Here is a 20,526-nt window from a genome sequence, read left to right on the forward strand (position 1 = left end):
AGAGACAACGAGCGACAGCTGCCTCTGATTGGGAACCACACCGGCCAACATAGAAATACACATACTAGAAAACCAACATAGAAATACACAACATAGAACATACACACCCTGACTCAACATATACGAGTCCCCTGAGTCAGGGCGTGACACATACTGTCATGTGTCCCAAAACCACAGGGATGCTTGTTACTCCAGGATTAGGCTTCAAAATAAGTGATTGTGTGTGCTTTTTGTATTCTGTTGTAAAATAAAATAAAATAGAATTTACAGCAAAATTTGAATTGATTATTGTTTACCTTTGGACAGCCCTGTCCTGTTGTTTTTAAGTCAAACCCGCTTTTAACCCCTTTGCCTCACAGTGACTCCATAATACAGGGTTCAAACAAGCAGAACAGAAATCCCGGCTTACACACGGAGATTCTTAAATTAGCAGTTTAGCTAACTGTCTTAATACTCTGTTTACCTAATTCCTAAGTCCTTTATTAGTGAGTTCCTCTTCGTTTTTGGGGGATGAAGTGAGCATTCCCCTCACAATATGGCTGTCTGGTTTAACACCCCGCCCCCCAGACAGACAGACCAATGATATACACATCATTGAGACAGACAGACCTGATGTTCAAAACTACATTTTTGGATTCAAACCCAATTTTCTTCTCTTTTTTTTCATATAGTAAAATACATACTGTAAAAGTTTTTTTGTGTTTGTCAAATACATGACAAATGTTCAAATACTACTAGTATATTTGTGGTAAATGTCAGCATTTCTGTGCATTTGTGTTTTGCATATCTTGAGGAATATGACTTATTTATATGCTTTTGTGTGTGCCTGCCTGTCTGTGTGTGTGAGCATGGCAACAGCGTAAAGACCCCGAGTCTACTTAGCCCTGTGGGAGCCTCATGCTCACTCCTAGACGGGAGGGAGAGAGGGAGGGAGAGAGGGAGGGAGAGGGACGCAATAACACCACTAGTTAGCAAAAACACTCCCACCCTGGCCCGCAATACTGCACACCTTGCTGTAGACTAATCCCACTTTATCCCTCCATCATAAAAAAAAAAACATAATTAGAGGAACTGCATCAAGGGCCTCTGCTGTAAGTGGGTGGTGAGCACAAACTGTCAGATTAACAAGTCTAAGAGGATGATCCCGGTCACACATTTAGCAGGATTTTATTTCCTACCAAATGACCAGCTTGCATGTTTGGCCAGTGTCACCGTATTGAACTACAGGGAGTCTTAACAGTCGTGCCAAACCCAGACACCTCACCAAAACAAAACAAAAAACATGGTTGTTCTTCCCACATAACACACTCCACACGGGCAACCTTCCCTGTACTGTTAGTGGCCACGAGTGGTAGTGGTTACTTATAAGGCCTCGCTTTTTTCTGCCATCGGAAAAAAGGGAGGTAAAGCATTTAGGTGTCTTAACCGCGGCCTAAAGTGCTAACAAGGGCTTAGTGAGGTAAATGTTAAAAGAGGTTTAGCCGCCCAACGCTTAAGGCAGGACTCCTGGGAGTAATTACTGTGTAGCACCTGGTCCAGCTGGTGCGTAGTTGGACGAGAAGATCACCCCGATTTCAGGAAAGGGGGGGGCTTAATTCGGGAGATAAAGCCAGACTAATGGAGATGAGGCGAAGCGGTATTTAAAGTTAGTTTTTTGGTTAAGGCCTTTAGTTAGCCGTTAGCTGCTGACATAGGACAAGGGTGTGGCTGATTGGCTGATCAGTTTGAGTTGTCACTTAACTTATCAGAGGTGTCTAGCTAGGCTACTATAGCAAGGCCCTGAGGAGTCAGTCAGCACCAGAAATCTTGAACTCCTGACCTGAAGACAGAGTGTAGCTTTAAGGTTTTCTACTGCTTTTTATTTACATTTCATTCAGATTAGCTTCTCGTTCTGTCTACTCCATTGGGACAAGCCAGTCACAAGCTATTCTCATTGGCAGGAACTTGAAGGTAAGTCAATTGAACCTCCCTCTGTGTCCCCTTTCTCTCTGTTACTCTGAAATCCTTCTCTCTATTCTACTCTCTCATTCATTCATTCTGATGTGTTGCAAAAGCTAAACACTTTGAAATAAGATGTTAAAGCATTTCATCATGTAAAGAGCACAGATCTGTGCAGAAAATACCGTAAAACTCCTTATAAATAAATTGGTCATTTAGCAGACGCTCTTATCCAGAGCGACTTACAGGAGCAATTAGGGTTAAGTGCCTTGCTCAAGGGCACATCAACAGATTTTTCACCTAGTCGGCTTGGGGATTAGAACCAGCGACCTTTCGGTTACTGGTACAACGCTCTTAACCACTAAGCTACCTGCCTTATCATTTGCAGAAAGCTTTATTTTAAAAGTTTCAACAATTTGCATTTAGTAAACTGCACAATGTATGTGAAGCACATGATAGAAGTGCAAGTTGCAGTATTTGGAAATACATTGGATAATGTGCTTTCCCATCTATTTTAAATATTATGGTTATTTCGCTCACTGCCATTTGCTCATCCACAATCTCGCCCTTCATGTAAGATATTGAACGAATGTATGTTAAAACCACATGTACGTAAAATGCATATATATATATACAGTATATTGATTCTATCTACGTCGACTACATATTTTAAATTGTATGCGTTTAAGAAAATACACATTGTGAAATGCATTTTACATCAACTTTGTATTCACAAAATGTTTTCCTTGAAGGGATAGTTCAGCGATTTATCCAAATACATCCAAAAATGCTAACTTTAATCTAAGTGTGGATAACAAAAAAAAGTGTGGATTGCAGTCACTCCTTGTCTACTGCTTTCAAGGTAAGCAAATACATTTTAAAATATGTCAAATTCGCTGATCGATCCCTTTACTTTTTTGCCTGTTTAGTTCATTTATTTGATTTCTATAAAATATTTAGGTATGATGCTTTGAACTATACACCTGTCTGTAGCTCGGGCACTTTCAAAAATTTCCAGAATATTTTAAACTTTATTTCTCAAACCCGCCCAATACTCTCACGTGTTAAATCTGAATTAAAATCTAAATTAAAATCTAATTAAAATCTAAAGCTAATTAATATCAAAATGGCTCAGATTCATTCAAACATTCTTACAAGGTATTTACAGTCTCAGAAAAAGTATGTCTAGCATTTGTTTGTCACTTAGAGGGATTCAAACGTTTCAGACAATTCTTCTGTCTTGTCTGATATGACCTCACCAAATGCAAGGCTTCATGTAAGTCGTCATCAATTTTCCCTTAGTTCATTCTTGTAATGAGATTAGCCCAGGCAGCCGCAAATTCAGGCACCCAGAGCTCTATGCTTAGATGCAGTATGACTTCCACTTGTAACATGCAGGCCAAAATTCCACTTGTTGTGTGGAAACATGCCAAATCGGCTGGGGAGACTCCGAAATGTCACTGTTTGAAACCTCAAGATTTCTAAGGTTTTAAGAAGGGGCGTGTTCATCAAATTGAATGTCATTACTGTGACTGGTTATTGGGTAAAGTGGCCTGATTTTAAATGTACCATAGAATCAGCTACAGTTGAAGTCTGAAGTTTACATACACCTTAGCCAAATACATTTAAACTCTGTTTTTCACAATTCCTGACATTTAATCCTAGTAATAATTCCCTGTCTTAGGTCAGTTAGGATCACCACTTTATTTTAAGAATGTGAAATGTCAGAATAATAGTAGAGAGAATGATTTATTTCAGCTTTTATTTCTTTCATCACATTCCCAGTGGGTCAGAAGCTTACATACACTCAATTAGTATTTGGTAGCATTGCCTTTAAATTGTTTAACTTGGGTCAAACGTTTCGGGTAGCCTTCCACAAGCTTCCCACAATAAGTTGGGTGAATTTTGGCCCATTCCTCCTGACAGAGCTGGTGTAACTGAGTCAGGTTTGTAGGCCTCCTAGCTCGCACAAGCTTTTTCAGTTCTGCCCACAAATGTTCTATAGGATTGAGGTCAGGGCTTTGTGATGGCCACTCCAATACCTTGACTTTGTTGTCCTTAAGCCATTTTACCACAACTTTGGAAGTATGCTTGGGGTCATTGTCCATTTGGAAGACCCATTTGCGACCAAGCTTTAACTTCCTGACTGATGTCTTGAGATGTTGCTTCAATATATCCACATAATTTTCCTTCCTCATGATGCCATCTATTTTGTGAAGTGCACCAGTCCCTCCTGCAGCAAAGCACCCCCACAGCATGATGCTGCCACCCCCGTGCTTCACGATTGGGATGGTGTTCTTCGGCTTGCAAGCATCCCCCCTTTACCTCCAAACATAACGATGGTCATTATGGCCAAACAGTTCTAATTTTGTTTCATCAGACCAGAGGACATTTCTCCAAAAAGTACGATCTTTGTCCCCATGTGCAGTTGCAAACCGTAGTCTATCTTTTTAATGGCGGTTTTGGAGCAGTGGCTTCTTCCTTGCTGAGCGGCCTTTCAGGTTATGTCGATATAGGACTCGTTTTACTGTGGATATAGATACGTTTGTACCTGTTTCCTCCAGCATCTTCACAAGGTCCTTTGCTGTTGTTCTGGGATTTATTTGCACTTTTCGCACCAAAGTACGTTCATCTCTAGGAGACAGAATGCGTCTCCATCCTGAGCGGTATGACGGCTGCGTGGTCCCATGGGGTTTATACTTGCGTACTATTGTTTGTACAGATGAACGTGGTACCTTCAGGCATTTGGAAATTGCTCCCAAGGATGAACCAGACTTGTGGAGGTCTACAATTTCTTTTCTGAGGTCTTGGCTGATTTCTTTTGATTTTCCCATGATGTCAAGCAAAGAGGCACTGAGTTTGAAGGTAGGCCTTGAAATACATCCACAGGTACACCTGCAATTGACTCAAATGATGTCAATTAGCCTATCAGAAGCTTCTAAAGCCATGACATAATTTTCTGGAATTTTCCAAGCTGTTTAAAGGCACAGTCAACTTAGTGTATGTAAACTTCTGACCCACTGGAATTGTGATACAGTGAATTATTACATTTACATTACATTTTAGTCATTTAGCAGACGCTCTTATCCAGAGCGACTTACAGTTAGTGAGTACATACATCATTTTTTTTATACTGGCCCCCCATGGGAATCGAACCCACAACCCTGGCATTGCAAACGCCATGCTCTACCAATTGAGCTACATCCCTGCCGGTCATTCCCTCCCCTACCCTGGACGACGCTGAGCCAATTGTGCGCCGCCCCATGGGTCTCCCGGTCGCGGCCGGCTACGAAAGAGCCTGGATTCGAACCAGGATCTCTAGTGGCACAGCTAGCACTGCGATGCAGTGCCTTAGACCACTGCGCCACTCGGGAGACATTATAAGTGAAATAATCTGTCTGTAAACAACTGTTGGACTAATGATTTCACCCTAGATCAGCTAGATGCAGGCAAGAGTGCAAGGCGGTATTGAATGTGTCACTGTCTGTCACCTTGATTACTCAAAATTCTCTCGACCTGTGCACCTACAGTACGTCGTAAACTTTCATTCATAGGCTAGGTTGTTGCAACCTCATGATGGGTACAGGGAAATTCGAGTAGCATGTAGTAATGGATTTAATGGTGCTACGTGAGATGTTCAAAGTTTCTGATATTTTTTTATAACCCAACCCTGATCTGTACTTCTCCACAACTTTGTCCCTGACCTGTTTGGAGAGCTCCTTGGTCTTCATGGTGCCGCTTGCTTGGTGGTACCCCTTGCTTAGTGGTGTTGCAGACTCTGGGGCCTTTCAGAACAGGTGTATATATACTGAGATCATGTGACAGATCATGTGACACTTAGATTGCACACAGGTGGACTTTATTGAACTAATTATGTGACTTCTGAAGGTAATTGGTTGCACCAGATCTTATTTAGGGGCTTCATAGCAAAGGGGGTGAAGACATGCACGCACCACTTTTCCGTTATTTATTTCTTAGAATGTTTTGAAAAAAGTATTTATTTTTATTTCACTTCACCAATTTGGACTATTTTGTGTATGTCCATTACATGAAATCCAAATAAAAATCAATTTAAATTACAGGTTGGAATGCAAAAAAATAGGAAAAAACGCCAAGGGGGATGAATACTTTTGCAAAGCACTGTAGGCCTAATGAAACAAGCAGGGAGAGTGAGCTCGTCCATGGTGGTCGGCGAACCATCAACCTTCTGGCCCATAGCCCTGCGTGGCATCGACTGTACCACAAAAGCATGCTGAAGTGGCAAAGTTCATTTCCACGTTTCTAAACACAGGGTCACTACAGTTATTGTTATTTGTGGTTGTAAACATTATTTTAAGTTAATTCTATGAGGGGGGAGGGTGTGTTATTAATTTTTTACAGTACAGTATTTTTTATGTGATATTCATCTTTAATTTCACACTGTCCCTAAGCAGCTTGCATTGCATGATTACACTTTCGCCTCTCCTCTGCTTGAAGGAGAACCGGTCACTGAAATGCGGCCAGGGATAAATGTTGCCAACAATTTTTCAGTGAAAATAGCTATTGGCTCCTTGATTTGTCGCTAGAAGTCACTAAATTACGTTTTGTTGTTGCCGCGACGACGTCACAGCACCAATTTGCCTTGCTGCGGCATAACTACGGTCCCCAACGAAGCGATTTCGCCCCCTCTCCCCTCTCCCACCACACACCCCCTTCCCTTGTGCTTCTCTGTCTGTGTGTGCGCCGTTGCTGTGACTTCTGTTGCACAGATAGCTTCTCCCACTCTTGTTTGCAGCGGAATTGAGTTGGAAAAGTCGCTAAATGCTATCAGAACTGTAGAAACTCTTGGTGGCAAAACTCCCCAAATGCAGCCTGAAAAATAGCTGAATTTGTGGCTAGCCGCTTTTACCAATAAAAGTCGGTGGAGGGGTCTGAAAACTTGCTAAATAGAATGACAAGTCGCTAAATTCGCAACACTACCAGGGATTCTCCTCCTTGTCTTCTTCAGAAGACGCAGACACTGGAGGATTTTCTCGTTTGGGCAACGTCCTCCATCCTCTCTCCTCCATCCTTTTTCCTCCGTGACCTGGAAACCAATAAGTGGTTGAGTGTGTCAATTGACAAGAAGTCGAGACGAGAGTTGTACCACTGCTTATGCTCTCATGCTGGAGTGATGCCAGGATGCCACCGGGCCGCTAGCAAGGACGGGAGAAGAGGAATGTTGGGACGGAAAGGTGGATTTCGGAGGAGGAAAGGAGGAGGAAAAAGAGGAAGAAGAGAATGAGGAAAGCAGAGGTTGAATCTGAATTTGATGAAGATTAAAAGGGAGATGGTGTGTCGAAGCAGACTGGGGTCAAGTACAAACAGAGTGAGATGTCCGCCAGACTGAGCTTTGGAGGTGAAATGGAAGTGAATGAGGGAGATTTAAGTGAGGTGGAAGTTGTGGTGAGGAGCTTCGAGCCCGAGCCTTGCATCGATGGACATGGTTATGATAAAGATGAGTTTGGTCAACTGAGAGAGAGATTCTTGGAGAAAGTGGATCCAGGTCTTTTGGCTGATCCATATGTGGTATCAGGTTGGGTGGAAAAGCTGTTGAGGACTGTTAAATTGGTGAAGGTAACCCGAAGTGGACTTGTGATGTTTGTTTGTGTTTCTTCTGCCCTGAGGGACTCGGGTCAAGATCTGTTTCTTATTTTGCTCTTAAAAGGAGTGATTTCTGGGGTTGAGTTAAGTGTGGAGGTGGAGCAATTGAAGTTGAAGATTCCTGGTGTTTGTGACGCCCATCGTTTGGTGCAACGCAGACCCAGTGGGGGGCGTGGTGAAACAGAGGTGTCACAGTCTGTCCTTTTGAGTTTTGAATCAGAATCTTTACCCGATAAAGTCATGTTAGGACATATCTGTTATCCTGTTAGAGCTTTTGTGCCCAATCCACTGCAGTGTTTCAAGTGTCACATTTATGGTCATGTCCAGCAGTGTGTAGGAGAGAGATTCCAAGATGTGGGAAGTGTGCAGGAGGGCATGGGACAGAGGATTGTGTAGTTTCGGTGGAAAAAGTTGTGTGTTAACTGTAGGTGTGCCCATGTTGCTGGGGATCGGGAGTGTCCGGTGTGAGAGAGGCAGGTTGTGGTGGCCAGAATCAGAGTAGTGCAGAAGGTGTCATATGCTGATGCAGTGAAGAAAGTAAAGGAGGATGGGTCAAGGGTGAGGGATCCTGAGAGGATCCCTGTGAGTAGTAGATCTGTGTCAGCACAGAGGGATAGGCCAACGAGTGATAAATGCTTCAGTACAGTTGGCTTCATAGCGTTCATAGCAATGGTTATCAAGTGTACTGCATAAATGGAATGTAAATCACAGAATATATATGTTGTGGTGGCAGCTGCAGAGAAGTACTTGGGTGTACAATATTTGACTTCAGAAGAGTTACAGGGTGTGTTGAGTGGTGGTGTCCCATCGTCCCAGGCCATTGGCTTGGTGCAGGAGCAGATAGGGTCAAAGTAGTGGAATGGGGTAATGGGTTTTTAATGAGTGTATGGTTAGTTGGAAGGGTGTGTCCCCCCCCATTTGTATCACATGGAAGACGGTCCTCCCCTCCTCGAAAGCCTCCTTTTGGTGAGGAAGCACAAGTGTATCTTACCTGAGTCCTTCGCAGAAGAGTTTTGAAATCTGCCACACCCCCTTTGAATCAGCTATTGTTTTCTGGAAGGAGAAAAGCCAACATTGAAAAACGATATGCTAATTATCCTTTTTATCTCTAATATTTCTTGCACAACTAGCTATTTTTTAAAATCACTTTATACATTTATTTTGAGATTCCATCCTCTAAACGTAATTTGCCTGAAAACGTGCAATTAGAGAAGGAGAGTCTCATTTCATACATGCGCATTTTCATCAACTTTCCCTCTCCTCACCGCCTCTCCTCGATTACCTTTGACCTTTTTTAAAAGAAGGCCAGAGAGGACGGAGTAGAGATGACGCAGGAGTTGAGCGTATCTAATTGAGAAAAGGCCTGGGTCTGTGCCTGACTCTTCAGTCTCCTCCGTCTCCATTGTTTTTCACACACACCGCTTTGATAAAAACAAACATTCCTCTCTTTCCTGACACATCTCTCTCACTAAGTTATTTTTTTAAATCTGCCGACCATCATCGTTCAGTTTGGGTGGACAGCTTGATTTGATTGGCCTGTTTGCGAGTGATGCGTGAAATTTGATTTGATTGGTCACTGACTATACAACAATGAGCATTTTTTTCTGGCTCCGAGGTATCGTGATCTAGACTACTATTATGGATAGCTTACTAAATTGTACTCTGTAGTGGATGGTTTTAAAAAGGTAGCGAAGTACAATACTTAATTCAAAACATATTTAAGTAAAATTACTGACTTTGAAAGATACTCTGAAAAAGTACAAGTACTCGGAAAAGCTACTCAATTACATTAATTAGAGTATTTATGATTAATTACTTCCACCCCTGTCAGTTAGTTAGTAAGTGAGGATGATTAATTGTATCATTAGTCTAAAGTTACCCGTTTAGGACTCAAGCTAAAGGTAATCTACTACTGTGCAGGAATCAAACCCACAACCCTGGTGTTGCCGCCGGCACCAAGCTCTAACACACTGAGCCATTGGAAACACAATTAAACAGGCATTTTACTGAATCAAAAGGTTGTACAGTAGTAGTTCCTTTGATATTAGGCTATTCTTACTGTCTGTGCTGCAATAGGGGCCAGGCCTCTCTGACTTACCCTGAACTCCTTTTGGTTCAAGTTCATGCAAGCTCTACTCTTCCTGTATAAAATTAATTACTGAGTACAAGTTGTTTTTCCAGCTATACCTCAAAGACTATTATTCCGTTCCTCTTCTGACTGGTAGTGCAGTAATGATAGTATTGATAGGCTTGAATGTACATTAGTCTGTTTGTTGTTTTGAAGCATTGGTTTGGTCACTAACTGGGTGAGTTTTCATTTATTTATACACACATAGACATACATACACTGACATTCACACAGGCAAAATGATACTATGAAGCAACAGATTTTCTCACACTCACATTTGGTTGTATAGACACATTTGACACACAAACTCCTAGTACACAAAGTAAAGACTTATGCAAATGTAGTGGCAGGCTACTTGAGGAGGACATATAAACCTTGAACCACATCTTTTACAGTAATCCAGTATGGTTTATCTCATATTTTAAAATGTTCTCTCTTCTTACCTCTATCTGTCCCTGTGTATATTTGCAGAGTGTAGTAGAGGAAAGATAAAAGGTTGTGTGTAGAGTACCATTGGTGGCAGGGACCACGGTGACTATGCATGCGTGTGCCAGATATTTCCCCCATAAACCGTTTTCCCTCCACCAGATCTATCCCCTAAGGTGTTTTCAGGACATCTCAAGGGGCTGATGGAGGGTATTAGGCTTATCACTCAGGGTGTTTTGTCCAGTGTGCTTACAGGCAAGGTTTTCTGAGGGTAAAACTCCTAAACGCCTGGATTACCTCAACACATCCCTTTAAAGTGCTGTATAGCCAGGATTTAGGCTAATCGGATAGTGGGGGAGAGAGGGGAAGGATAAGGTGTTGGAGCCTGCTGGCCCCGCCAACGCCCCCAGGCCAGGTTGGAAGACACGCGGGTCAGCAGATGTTCTCAGGCCTGGCAGACTGGGTGGGACTAACAGGAGGATTACTGGAGCCCAGATTAGATGGGTCTGAGGGAACTTTAGGGGACTGTGGGGGAATACGGTACACGACTGACTGGGGCTAAGGGCTGCTAACGGTTAAGGTTAGGCTGGATCTTATGGCCGCAGATGAGAGGGAGGAGGGAAGGGGAGAGGGGGTAATAAGCTCAGGGTGTATGGTTGGAGGGTACCCTATATATGTATCTAGACATAGAGACATGCACACATACCACACACAAAGTAAGACAGACGCCTAGTCATTTCAGTTCCCCGTGACCACATGTATTTCTAAGTGCCCTCTGCTATTTCCCTTCATTTTCAGTGGAGTTAGTGTTGTAATCTACAGTATGTCTCTAATGTTGGGTAAATCTACAGCCCATATTGGCCCAGGATTATTATCCCTGGATTAAAGCACTGCCTGTCTAATATTTAATAATGGGATTTATTCATAAGAGGCTAATCAGAGGTGTCTAAGGAATGACAATCTGCAGCGACTGCCAATGATATGCACTGCCTGTATGTGCACGTCTGTAATATAATGACAAGGTCTGTTTGTTTACAATGACTGTAGAAGAGAGACGGAGGTATGTGAGACAGTATTTTCAGTTTGTAGAGTTCTGTTCTGAGGTGAATGTTGAGTCTAGACAATATTCCTTGATATAGGTTTGGTCCCTCCGCCAAAACTTAATTGTCACCTTTGACAAATTCAGCCAACAGGTTTTTAAATCTCTATAGGAACACTTCAATGTCATCTGTCTCTCTCTCCCTGAAATACCATTGATGAGCACATGCTTAGCAATGCCTAGCAGTCTTTACATGCTCAACCTATTAATCAGTATAGTTATATAGTTATAGTGTAGTGGAGGGGTTTGTCGAACAGGCAAACGCTCATGTGATTACTGATGAGTAGCCTAATCTTTCTGAGACCTGTGGACTTATGCTGCATCCCTCATTGTCTATAACTTTGCTCAGTAGAGACCAACAACCCAGGTTTGATATCTATCTGTTCAGTTACATTAGCGCTAGTCTCGCGTAGCCATACCTCCAAATCACGTTGTTGTCATGCCTCCTTTGGAGGTCTGGAGAACGTTGTATTAGCCGAAACGTCTAGAATGGTCCGCTGGATGCCAGTGGCTCCATTTTCATTGGCTGTTACATTTTTAAGAACTCTCCTCCCACATGCCCGTGGAAGGGGTGCTGCGTGTTATGTTCGTCACTGTTTTCCGAGTTGATGAATGCATTACTACTCCTCTGCTTGAACAGAAAAGAGACGTTATGGAGTGTCTACTTACAGGCTATGGTAAAAGTTTAGTGTAGCAAGTGTGGCCGACAGTCTGCAATGTATTGAAATTGAAAGTCACCACAAACATGGCATACATCAACGTATTTTCATGGGGTTTTAATCAGCGATTTCCCGTCCATCCTCTCGTACTCTTGCGCCTACGGCACTAGTGGGCACATTTTGAGCACTGCCCAAGCAAGGCATTTGACTTCACCAGGCTTTCCGATTAGGGAAGCCTGGTTCTCGAAGAGGCTACATTCGTGCATACAGTATTAACTGTGTAGCATCATCATTGTCATAGAGGGCCTTTGAATTTATAGGTCGTGGGTGACTCCTAGTGGTGAAAGATGAAAATGACAAGTAATTTAAAGAGGGTTGCCCTCTCCCAGCAAACACTAATCTGCTCACCACCACTCAACCTTTTTTGTACCAGGCATATATGATCTTTCCTATACCAGGGATATGTAATCAGACCGATTAAAACTAGTACTTGAAAACAGATTAAATCGCTGTCAGCTAACCAATCCGAGATCCAGTCAGCAACATCCCAGGGACCGGTGCCGGTCCACGGGCAACAGATTGAGAAACACTGGTTTTATATACTAATCTATACACTAATCTCCTCATCTCGGTTCCACAGAAAGGCAGTTTCCTACAGGTCAAAGGTCGGGCCATGACCCCGAGGGAGCAGCTGAGGAAGATGTCAGCGATGGGGGAGCAGGGGGCTCTGGACGAGAAACACTGGTATCGCCTGGTCAACGGCATGTCTGCTGGAGGTAAGGCTGACCCACCTGGTTTGAATCTGTATACCTCAAGACTTTGTTAGCCTGCTGAATTAAAGCCCTAGGTATTAGCTCGTAAATCCTTAGCCTTGCCTAGAAAATTCACTCTACATTTTTATGCTTTACTATCTTAGAGTCAGGAACTTTTCCATAACCTAGGTAATTACTGGGGCCCAGAGCTTTTCTTGGTCAGGTCACATAGTCGGTATAAACTCAGTGGTCAGTACGGCCCTAGTTCTATAGACTTGTAACACATCTAACATCGTGTTTACTGTGTTGCGTTACAGAGCTATGTCAGAGGCAGGAGATGATGATGAGGAACCAGATAGCCATGGCTCCTCAGATCCTGGCCCAAGGACAGCAGAGGCTACAGGGGGTGCCCACCCAGTTTGAGCCTCGCTTCATGGAAAGAGAGCTAGTTCCACCCTCGGAGATGGTATCTTCCGAGGCCAGGCAGATGCACATGGGGGGTCACCTGGGTCCGCCCATGCCCCCACACCCTGGCATTTCTGGCAGGGGCTTCCCTGGAGTTGGTTACAGTTTCATGCCCTCAGAGCCCATGGAGACAGTTGCCCGGCGACAAGAACTCATCCACAAGCAGAACATCGCCAGGTATTGTCTGACATTGACCTGCAGCTGCTTGTCACAGGGCTTGTTAAAGTACACGTCATGGACTGCAGGGCTTTGGAAATCCCAGCATTCCTTTTATGGCCCCCTTCAACCTGATACCAAGGGTCTGTTCTATGCACTATATTACAGAACAGTTGACAAATATGATTTGAATATATACAGAGCCCATATTCAGAGCCCATGTGACCTAGAAAAGTTTATTGTTATGTCCTATTGGTGTATTGTTATATCTAACTGGTTTATTCTGATCTTGATGGTGTGTATTGTTTTGTCTGATTGGTGTGTATTGGTTGTTTTTCAGGATTGAGATTAATGCCATCCTCCACCAGAAGGAGATGGAGAACGCCCATCAGAAGGGTCTGATGGGTATGGATGCGCCCATGATGTACCAGTCCAACGCTATGGCTATCCGAGGGCGCCAGCGCCTCCCAGAAGGCCACGACTTCTTCATCCACCGTACCACCCTGGAGGAAATGCAGGCCAACAAACTCCTGATGTCCTCCAGCCCCTATCCACCAATCAGCATGCTGCAGAGGGAGAGGGGCCGCAGGGCTGGTCGCAGGGCAACTAATCACAAGAGCGCAGAGAGCCATGCGTCTGGCCCCAAGAGCCAATTGGAAGACAAGAGTGTGGAGCAGAGTCCCGGGGGTGCCTCTGGAGAAGAGAAAGAGGCGGAGGGGAAAATGGACATGGGAGGGGAAGCAGCCAGCAAACAACATCAAACCATAATGGACACAGAGCTCTCGGTGGACGGCAGAAAGAGCTACAAGGAGGCGGCGCAGGGCCTACGCAAAGCCTGCATAAACAGTCAAGATGGCTGCCCTGACGTCACCAACTGCAACAGTGGCGCCAGCGACAAAGACAGGTCCAGTCAATGCTCTGCGTTCCAGTATCCCTCCGCCAGTGGACCTATCCCAGGTATGCCTTACATATTCCCTCCTGGTGAGTGTCTACTTTCTACAGTCTTGTTTGATCAAAATATTCAGGGGTTGTGCTGCTGTCTTTGATTTGATTTCTATCATTTATTTGAACAAGGACAGATGTGACAGATGTGAGCCATATGTGTGCTAACACATTTTGTCTTTTGTTTTGATCAGGGCCACCCAATCTCTTTCTTAACGGACAAGATATGTCCTCTGTTGAAGACCTTAGGAAGTGGACAGTGGATGACGTGTACATCTTCATCAAAAACATACCCAGCTGCTCTGAATATGCTCAGGTTGGTGTCATTTCCTAATAATGACCAAACACAAGTGATTTCGTGCTTACAAATATACACTGAGTGTACAAAACATTATGATCTTTCCATGTCATAGACTGACCGGTTGAATCCAGGTGAAAGCTATGATCCCATCTGTTAAATCCACTTAAATCAGTGTAGATGAAGTGGAGGAGACAGGTTAAAGAAGGATTTTTTATCCTTGAAGAGACAATTGAGACATGGATTGTGTATGTGTGCCATTCAGAGGGTGAATGGGCAAGACAAAATATTTAAGTGCCTTTGAACGGGTATGGTAGTAGGTGCCAGGCGCACCGGTTTGAGTGTGTCAAGAACTGCAACGCTGCTGGGTTTTTCACGCTCAACAGTTTCCTGTGTGTACCAAGAATGGTCCACCACCAAAAGGACATCCAGCCAACTTGACACAACTGTGGTAAGTATTGGAGTCAACATGGGCCAGCATCCCTGTGGAACGCTTTCAACACCTTGTAGTCCATACACCGAATAGAGGCTGTTCTGAGGGCAACTCAATATTAGGAAGGTGTTCCTAATGTTTTGTACACTCAGTGTAAATCAGCAACATAATTCAAATCGGCCAGGACTGCCACTATTGGCTCTTTCCAATTTTGGAAAGAGAGCAAATAGTGGCCATCTTGGCAGGTTTGAATTCTGTTGTTGATCATTTATGTAAGCAGGAAGTTGCATTGCTGTGTCATACTGCTGTGTCTGCCTTTAAGGAAATTGTTCTATGGATAAACATTACGATACTACTCCTCCTCATCATACCTGATTATTCCCTGCAGACGTTCAAGGATCACATGATAGACGGGGAGACGTTGCCACTCCTGACCGAACACCATCTACTGGACACAATGGGACTGAAGCTGGGCCCGGCACTCAAGATACGATCACAGGTATACAAACCATCAAAAACAGTTGGCCTCACAAATTCGGACAGCAGACCAAAAGATTTTGGAGTGATATCTAATTAATTTCCAATGGATTATATTTACCAGGACCCAGCACGCAACCAATTTCGGAAAAGAGTAATTATGAAATCAGCACATTGCTTATTATAATACCTCATGGTATCGCTCTCTCTGTCCCACTCACCAGGTGTCTTGCCGGCTAGGTAGCATGTTCTACATGATGAGCCTCCCGCTCTCCGCTGCCGCCGCCCTGCAGGCCACCCCTGAGAAGGCAGGAGGAGACAGATCGTCAGAGATCAGCTCCCCTGTATACTGTGACAGTGTGGAGATGATGGACAGCCCCTGCACCAGAGACCCAGAGGGCTGCAAACCCACAGACCCCCTCCCAGAGACTGACAACCCCTCTCCCCCCTCGGCCAGCAGTGAAACTGCCTGAGGCATCAGTGAGGGGGATACGAGTCGTCGGCCAGTGGCTCAGTTCCAAGTCGACCCCTAGCTCCTACCACATACTGTACATATAGACACAACCCCCTAAGGACTTCATGTAGATCTTTAAGCATTGGATGGGTATACGTAAGTGATATAGTAATGGCTGCATCATGCCCTCTGATTGGCTAGGTGGAATTTTCGCTGTGTTGAATGCATCTGTCCAATCCTTGCAGACCTTCAGAAGTGCATAGGTAGTAGGAAGTAGGGGTCGATTTGGAATTCAGCAAGTGTTTCAGCCCTAAGAGCTGTTTTTAAGCTGCTTACCATTTCCATCAGGCTATTGTGTTCAGTTTTCTAGTGTGTGTCCTACAGTGTTTAAACTGCTAAGGATATGATGGAATTGTATTGTATGTACAGTATTTAGTTCTAGTTCAAATGTTTGGTACTTCTTTTTACCATGTTTCAGATTCAAGAGACCATGGTTGCTCAGACGTTGCATGCATCAACCAATGGTTGCGGGCCACGTCATCGACTGTGCCGTTAGGCACCAGATTGCTATAACATATGATGTGGTTAGCTGATACGTAAAATACCTATCCAGGCGTTATAAGATCTGACATGCATCAGCAACGTCTGAGCAGGGGAATACAACCCATGGGTGAGTTCCAGACTGACTAGGTAAGGCGCCTGTGCAGTTGGCCCTCCTTCGCATGCTGCCTGCCTCACCTGGGACAACTTTAGAGATTCTTGTTTTTCTACAGTAAAAAGACTACAATAGCCACAAGGCTGTTGACAACCAAAGCAACCATTACTACAGTTGTTTAACATAGCAGTCAACTTATTTCCTATAGTCTCAAAATGATTCAATGTTTTGTTTCATGTGATAAAGTTGACAAAGCACACAAGGGGCAGTGCAGTTAAAAACGTGATTATGATATTTCCACACTATAACCAGGTTTCCATCCAACCTTTCTATGCCAGTAGAGTACATGTCGGATAAATAATGTCATGACAGGCCTGATGAAACAGAACATTTGTCGGTAAACTTTCCAAATGTCGACAAAACTAAATACTCTAGACAAGGTGGGATCTTTTTGTCTGTAAAATTAATTATGTGAGAAATGTAGGTGGAAACGCTTTTATGCGCAAATATGGATATAATAATCATCATATCGAAGTACACTTGGAGTCACGCAATGACATGTGTGGTCCTCCCACTACGACTCGTCAGGAAAGCATGCAGTTTATTAGGATACAGATTAAATTAATTATGATGAACTTTACAGGGTGGTGAAAGTGCAAGATGATGAGCTTGATGCTCCTTTCCAATAAATATCGAGGGTCTTGTTCTGGTGACATGATCATCAATGCTTGGCTGCCGTTTGACAAATAAAAATAATCTCGCTCTTTTGTCCATAATAATCTCATCATGTAGGCTATACCCGCACTGTATCTGTGAGCTGTCGGCTAGAGGGCACGTGCCAATCCCAGAGTGGGCATACTCTAAATATACTGTAATGCAAAAAAAAATTGTGAGAAAACCATCAGTAGAGTTGAAAATGCAATGGAAACCCATTTAACTTGTAACTCGGTACATGTGAATTTAACCGCAAAAGGTATTTTTATGTACACTACGTCATCAGACACACAGCCTTTTATCCCCATCAAGTCAATTTGATGGAAACACATCGCTGGTGGGAAAATGCACATATTGTTTTCATGTGGATTTTAGAATATTTGCATGAAAATCTGTCGCCAATTGGATGGAAACCTAGCTAGCGAGGTCGAATTAACGCTCTGAAATTGTGAAAATTATGATAATGCCCCTTTTGTATAAGAGCTGTTTGAAAAAAATGCCTGGAATTTCAGCCTGTTCAGATGGGATGGAACTTTTGGCCCACATCATGATGTCACAATGTGATCTGATTATAATACACTAATGACTGTTCATATGGTTAAGGGGGTGGGCTCTAGATCATCCTATCAGCCAATCAGGGCTACGTATGTAAATATCTTCACATTTGTTTCCTAAAGCCCACAAGATCAGACAAAGCATTTCAAGGGCCAAAGGAGGCTCAGTTAAATAAATGATACAAAATATCATTTATCATTAAATAAACACACACAGTGATTTATTAGACATACAGTACAGTGAACAAAGACTGCATGGGGGCTTTAATAACATGTATTAAATCATATGAAATAATGTTATTAAAATAAGTTGACTCGGCCACAAAAGTATACCTGGATGCACATGTATCAACTTTGAAACATGGTTTTCTTTGTTTGGGCTAATGGCTAGGCTAATGTGGCTTCTACCTGACCACTTAGAAAGTGGTAACAGCCTGCAATTCACACCTCCCATATAGATTGTGAAATTAGCATAACTCTCAGAGCTCTGCCCCTCTTTCCATTCAAACATTCCTTAGCTCATTGAGCAGCATTGCAGTGCAGACCAACTAGTAGTGATGGGGAAACTAAGCTTCCTGAAGCATTGAGCTTTCCAGCAAATTGTGTCGAAAATAGGTTCATTAATCAAGGCTTTGATCAACATAGTGTACACTAGTGGCACCTGCTGGACAAAATAATTTAGAGCAGCCAAATTATTATAGATGACGTCCCACACGTTGTAGCGCGTGCACAGAGTAGCCTTTTTGTCTTCTACTGAAACCAATACCAACCCAATCAGGTGGTTGTTTGAAGAAACAAAGCTTCGGATGTCATTGATCACGTTCTTCTGATAAAGTGATACAAGCACACTGCTTCGGCACACTGCTTCGAAGTAAACTTCTTAGCGATTTCGACACATGCCCCGGAGGTCCGGTATTAAACGTAACATCACTACCAACTACAGCGCTGTGCAAGTTGCAGCCATTTTGCCGATGCAGGCGGTGACTCTACTTCCGACGGCGGCGTTCACACAGGCAGATAAATTCTGATATTTTTCCACTAATTGGTCTTTTGACCAATCACATCAGATCTTTTCACATTAGATCTTTTTCTGATCTGATTTGTCAAAAGACCAACTAGTGAAAAAAAGATCTGAATTGGGCTGCCTGTCTAAACGCAGCCAATGAAATGTAGAACCTGTTTGAGAAAGACTAAACAGTATTATGTAAATGCTAATGCATTTTGTTTTATTAAAATAATTATTTCCAATGAATATGTGTGATCCTACCACTTTTTATGATTGAATATGAATGATTGATTTTAATTTCATAACATAGCCTATCAAATTACAGTTTTTGCACACAAAAAATAAGGAACATTCCTGGTCACTATAGGGACAGTTGTTACTACATTTTGAGGTAGCAATGGACACTGAACATCAATAATATAAATAATTTCTAGATAGCTACACATTATCTAAAATGAATCACTAAGCCTCCAGTTTATCTAGATTAGAATGAAAACTCTTTATCCATTTGAGATAAAGTGGTAAGGCTATTTTAAAACAAATAACAGTAGCCATATATTAAATTAAAACTGAATTACCATAAGATAACATTATTATTACAAGGTGGTTAATTCGATTACATTTTTTGAAGAATGGTCTGTTGTTGAAAAAACTATTTGGGAATGTAGTGCTTTGATCCATTTTGCTCAGTCAAGGAGGATCATGGCGGAAGTGGATGTCGAGAGTGAAACGAGAAGCGAGTCGAGTGGAGTTGAAAATGCACTCACTAACTGTAAGTCGCTCTGGATAAGAGCATCTGCTAAATGACTAAAATGTAAATGTAAAAATGAGTTGGAGAAGAGGAATGGAGAACGGTAGTATCGAAGAATAGAATTAAAAAGGAGAAAGTGTTGAAAACTGAAGGGGATGATAAGTGTATGTCGGACAAGGGCCATCTGAAGTGGCGTGCTTCGAACTCTTGAGTAGGGCACCTGTTAAAGGAGTCATCTCTGGGGTGTTGATGGAAATAAAGGAGGAAATCCTTGTGACGAGAATCCCAGGTATGGTTAGGGCCCTTCGCCTGACCTGCATGGTGAATGGAGGAATGGAAGAAAGTTTGTCGTTGCTATTGTTTTTGATCATGAATACCTCCAGACGCATGTAAAGCTAGGATATATGAGGTATGGAGTAAGAGCTTTTGTCCTAAAACCACTACAATGTAACTGTAAAGGATTTGGTCATGTTTCGAATGTGCGAAGATGGAAGGAATATACGGAAGATCGGAGTGACCAAATCCTTTACAGAATGACCATGTTGCAATTGAGGTGGGGATCATGACCCAGAGTTCGTGGAGTGCCCGGTAAGGATGAAGGAGGTTGAGGTGGCTAAAGTTAGGGCGGTCCATCTGATCTTTTATGCGAAGGCAATCAAAATAATTGAGAGAGAAAGTGACACTAGTGTTGAAGAGATGGTTGTGGATGCACCACAGCCTATGGTGAATGTTTGTCAACTAAGAGAACCAGACATGCTTTATGTAAAGAAAGTGGATTTTGTGGCGTTCATTTGCAACTGTGAAACTTCATGGCTCAAGTAGCAAGGAAGTCAAAGAAATTGGACATCATTGTGGCTGCAGCAGGAAAGTATCTGGGGCTTCAGGAATTCACAGTGGAAGAGTTGCAAGGGTTATATGCAATGGAAGATGTGCCACCCTCCCAGGCTCCTGAGCCTGTGTAGGGATCAGACATGTATTATTAATTTTAACAGTAGCG

General features: G+C 43.0%; 1 protein-coding gene across 1 annotated transcript; it reads left to right on the plus strand.

The window, feature by feature from the left end:
- The first annotated feature begins 1,691 nt into the window (after nt 1–1,691).
- LOC121534568 (sterile alpha motif domain-containing protein 7-like) lies at nt 1,692–16,941 on the plus strand. Its single transcript, XM_041841143.1, has 7 exons — nt 1,692–1,950; nt 12,513–12,648; nt 12,942–13,266; nt 13,586–14,202; nt 14,382–14,503; nt 15,307–15,417; nt 15,620–16,941. The coding sequence occupies exons 2-7, from the start codon at nt 12,546–12,548 to the stop codon at nt 15,866–15,868; spliced, it is 1,527 nt and encodes a 508-aa protein (XP_041697077.1). The 5' UTR covers nt 1,692–1,950; nt 12,513–12,545; the 3' UTR covers nt 15,869–16,941.
- Nucleotides 16,942–20,526: the final 3,585 nt, after the last annotated feature.

The sequence above is a fragment of the Coregonus clupeaformis genome, chromosome 21 (genome assembly GCF_020615455.1).
Source record: "Coregonus clupeaformis isolate EN_2021a chromosome 21, ASM2061545v1, whole genome shotgun sequence".
Classification (NCBI taxonomy): domain Eukaryota; kingdom Metazoa; phylum Chordata; class Actinopteri; order Salmoniformes; family Salmonidae; genus Coregonus; species Coregonus clupeaformis.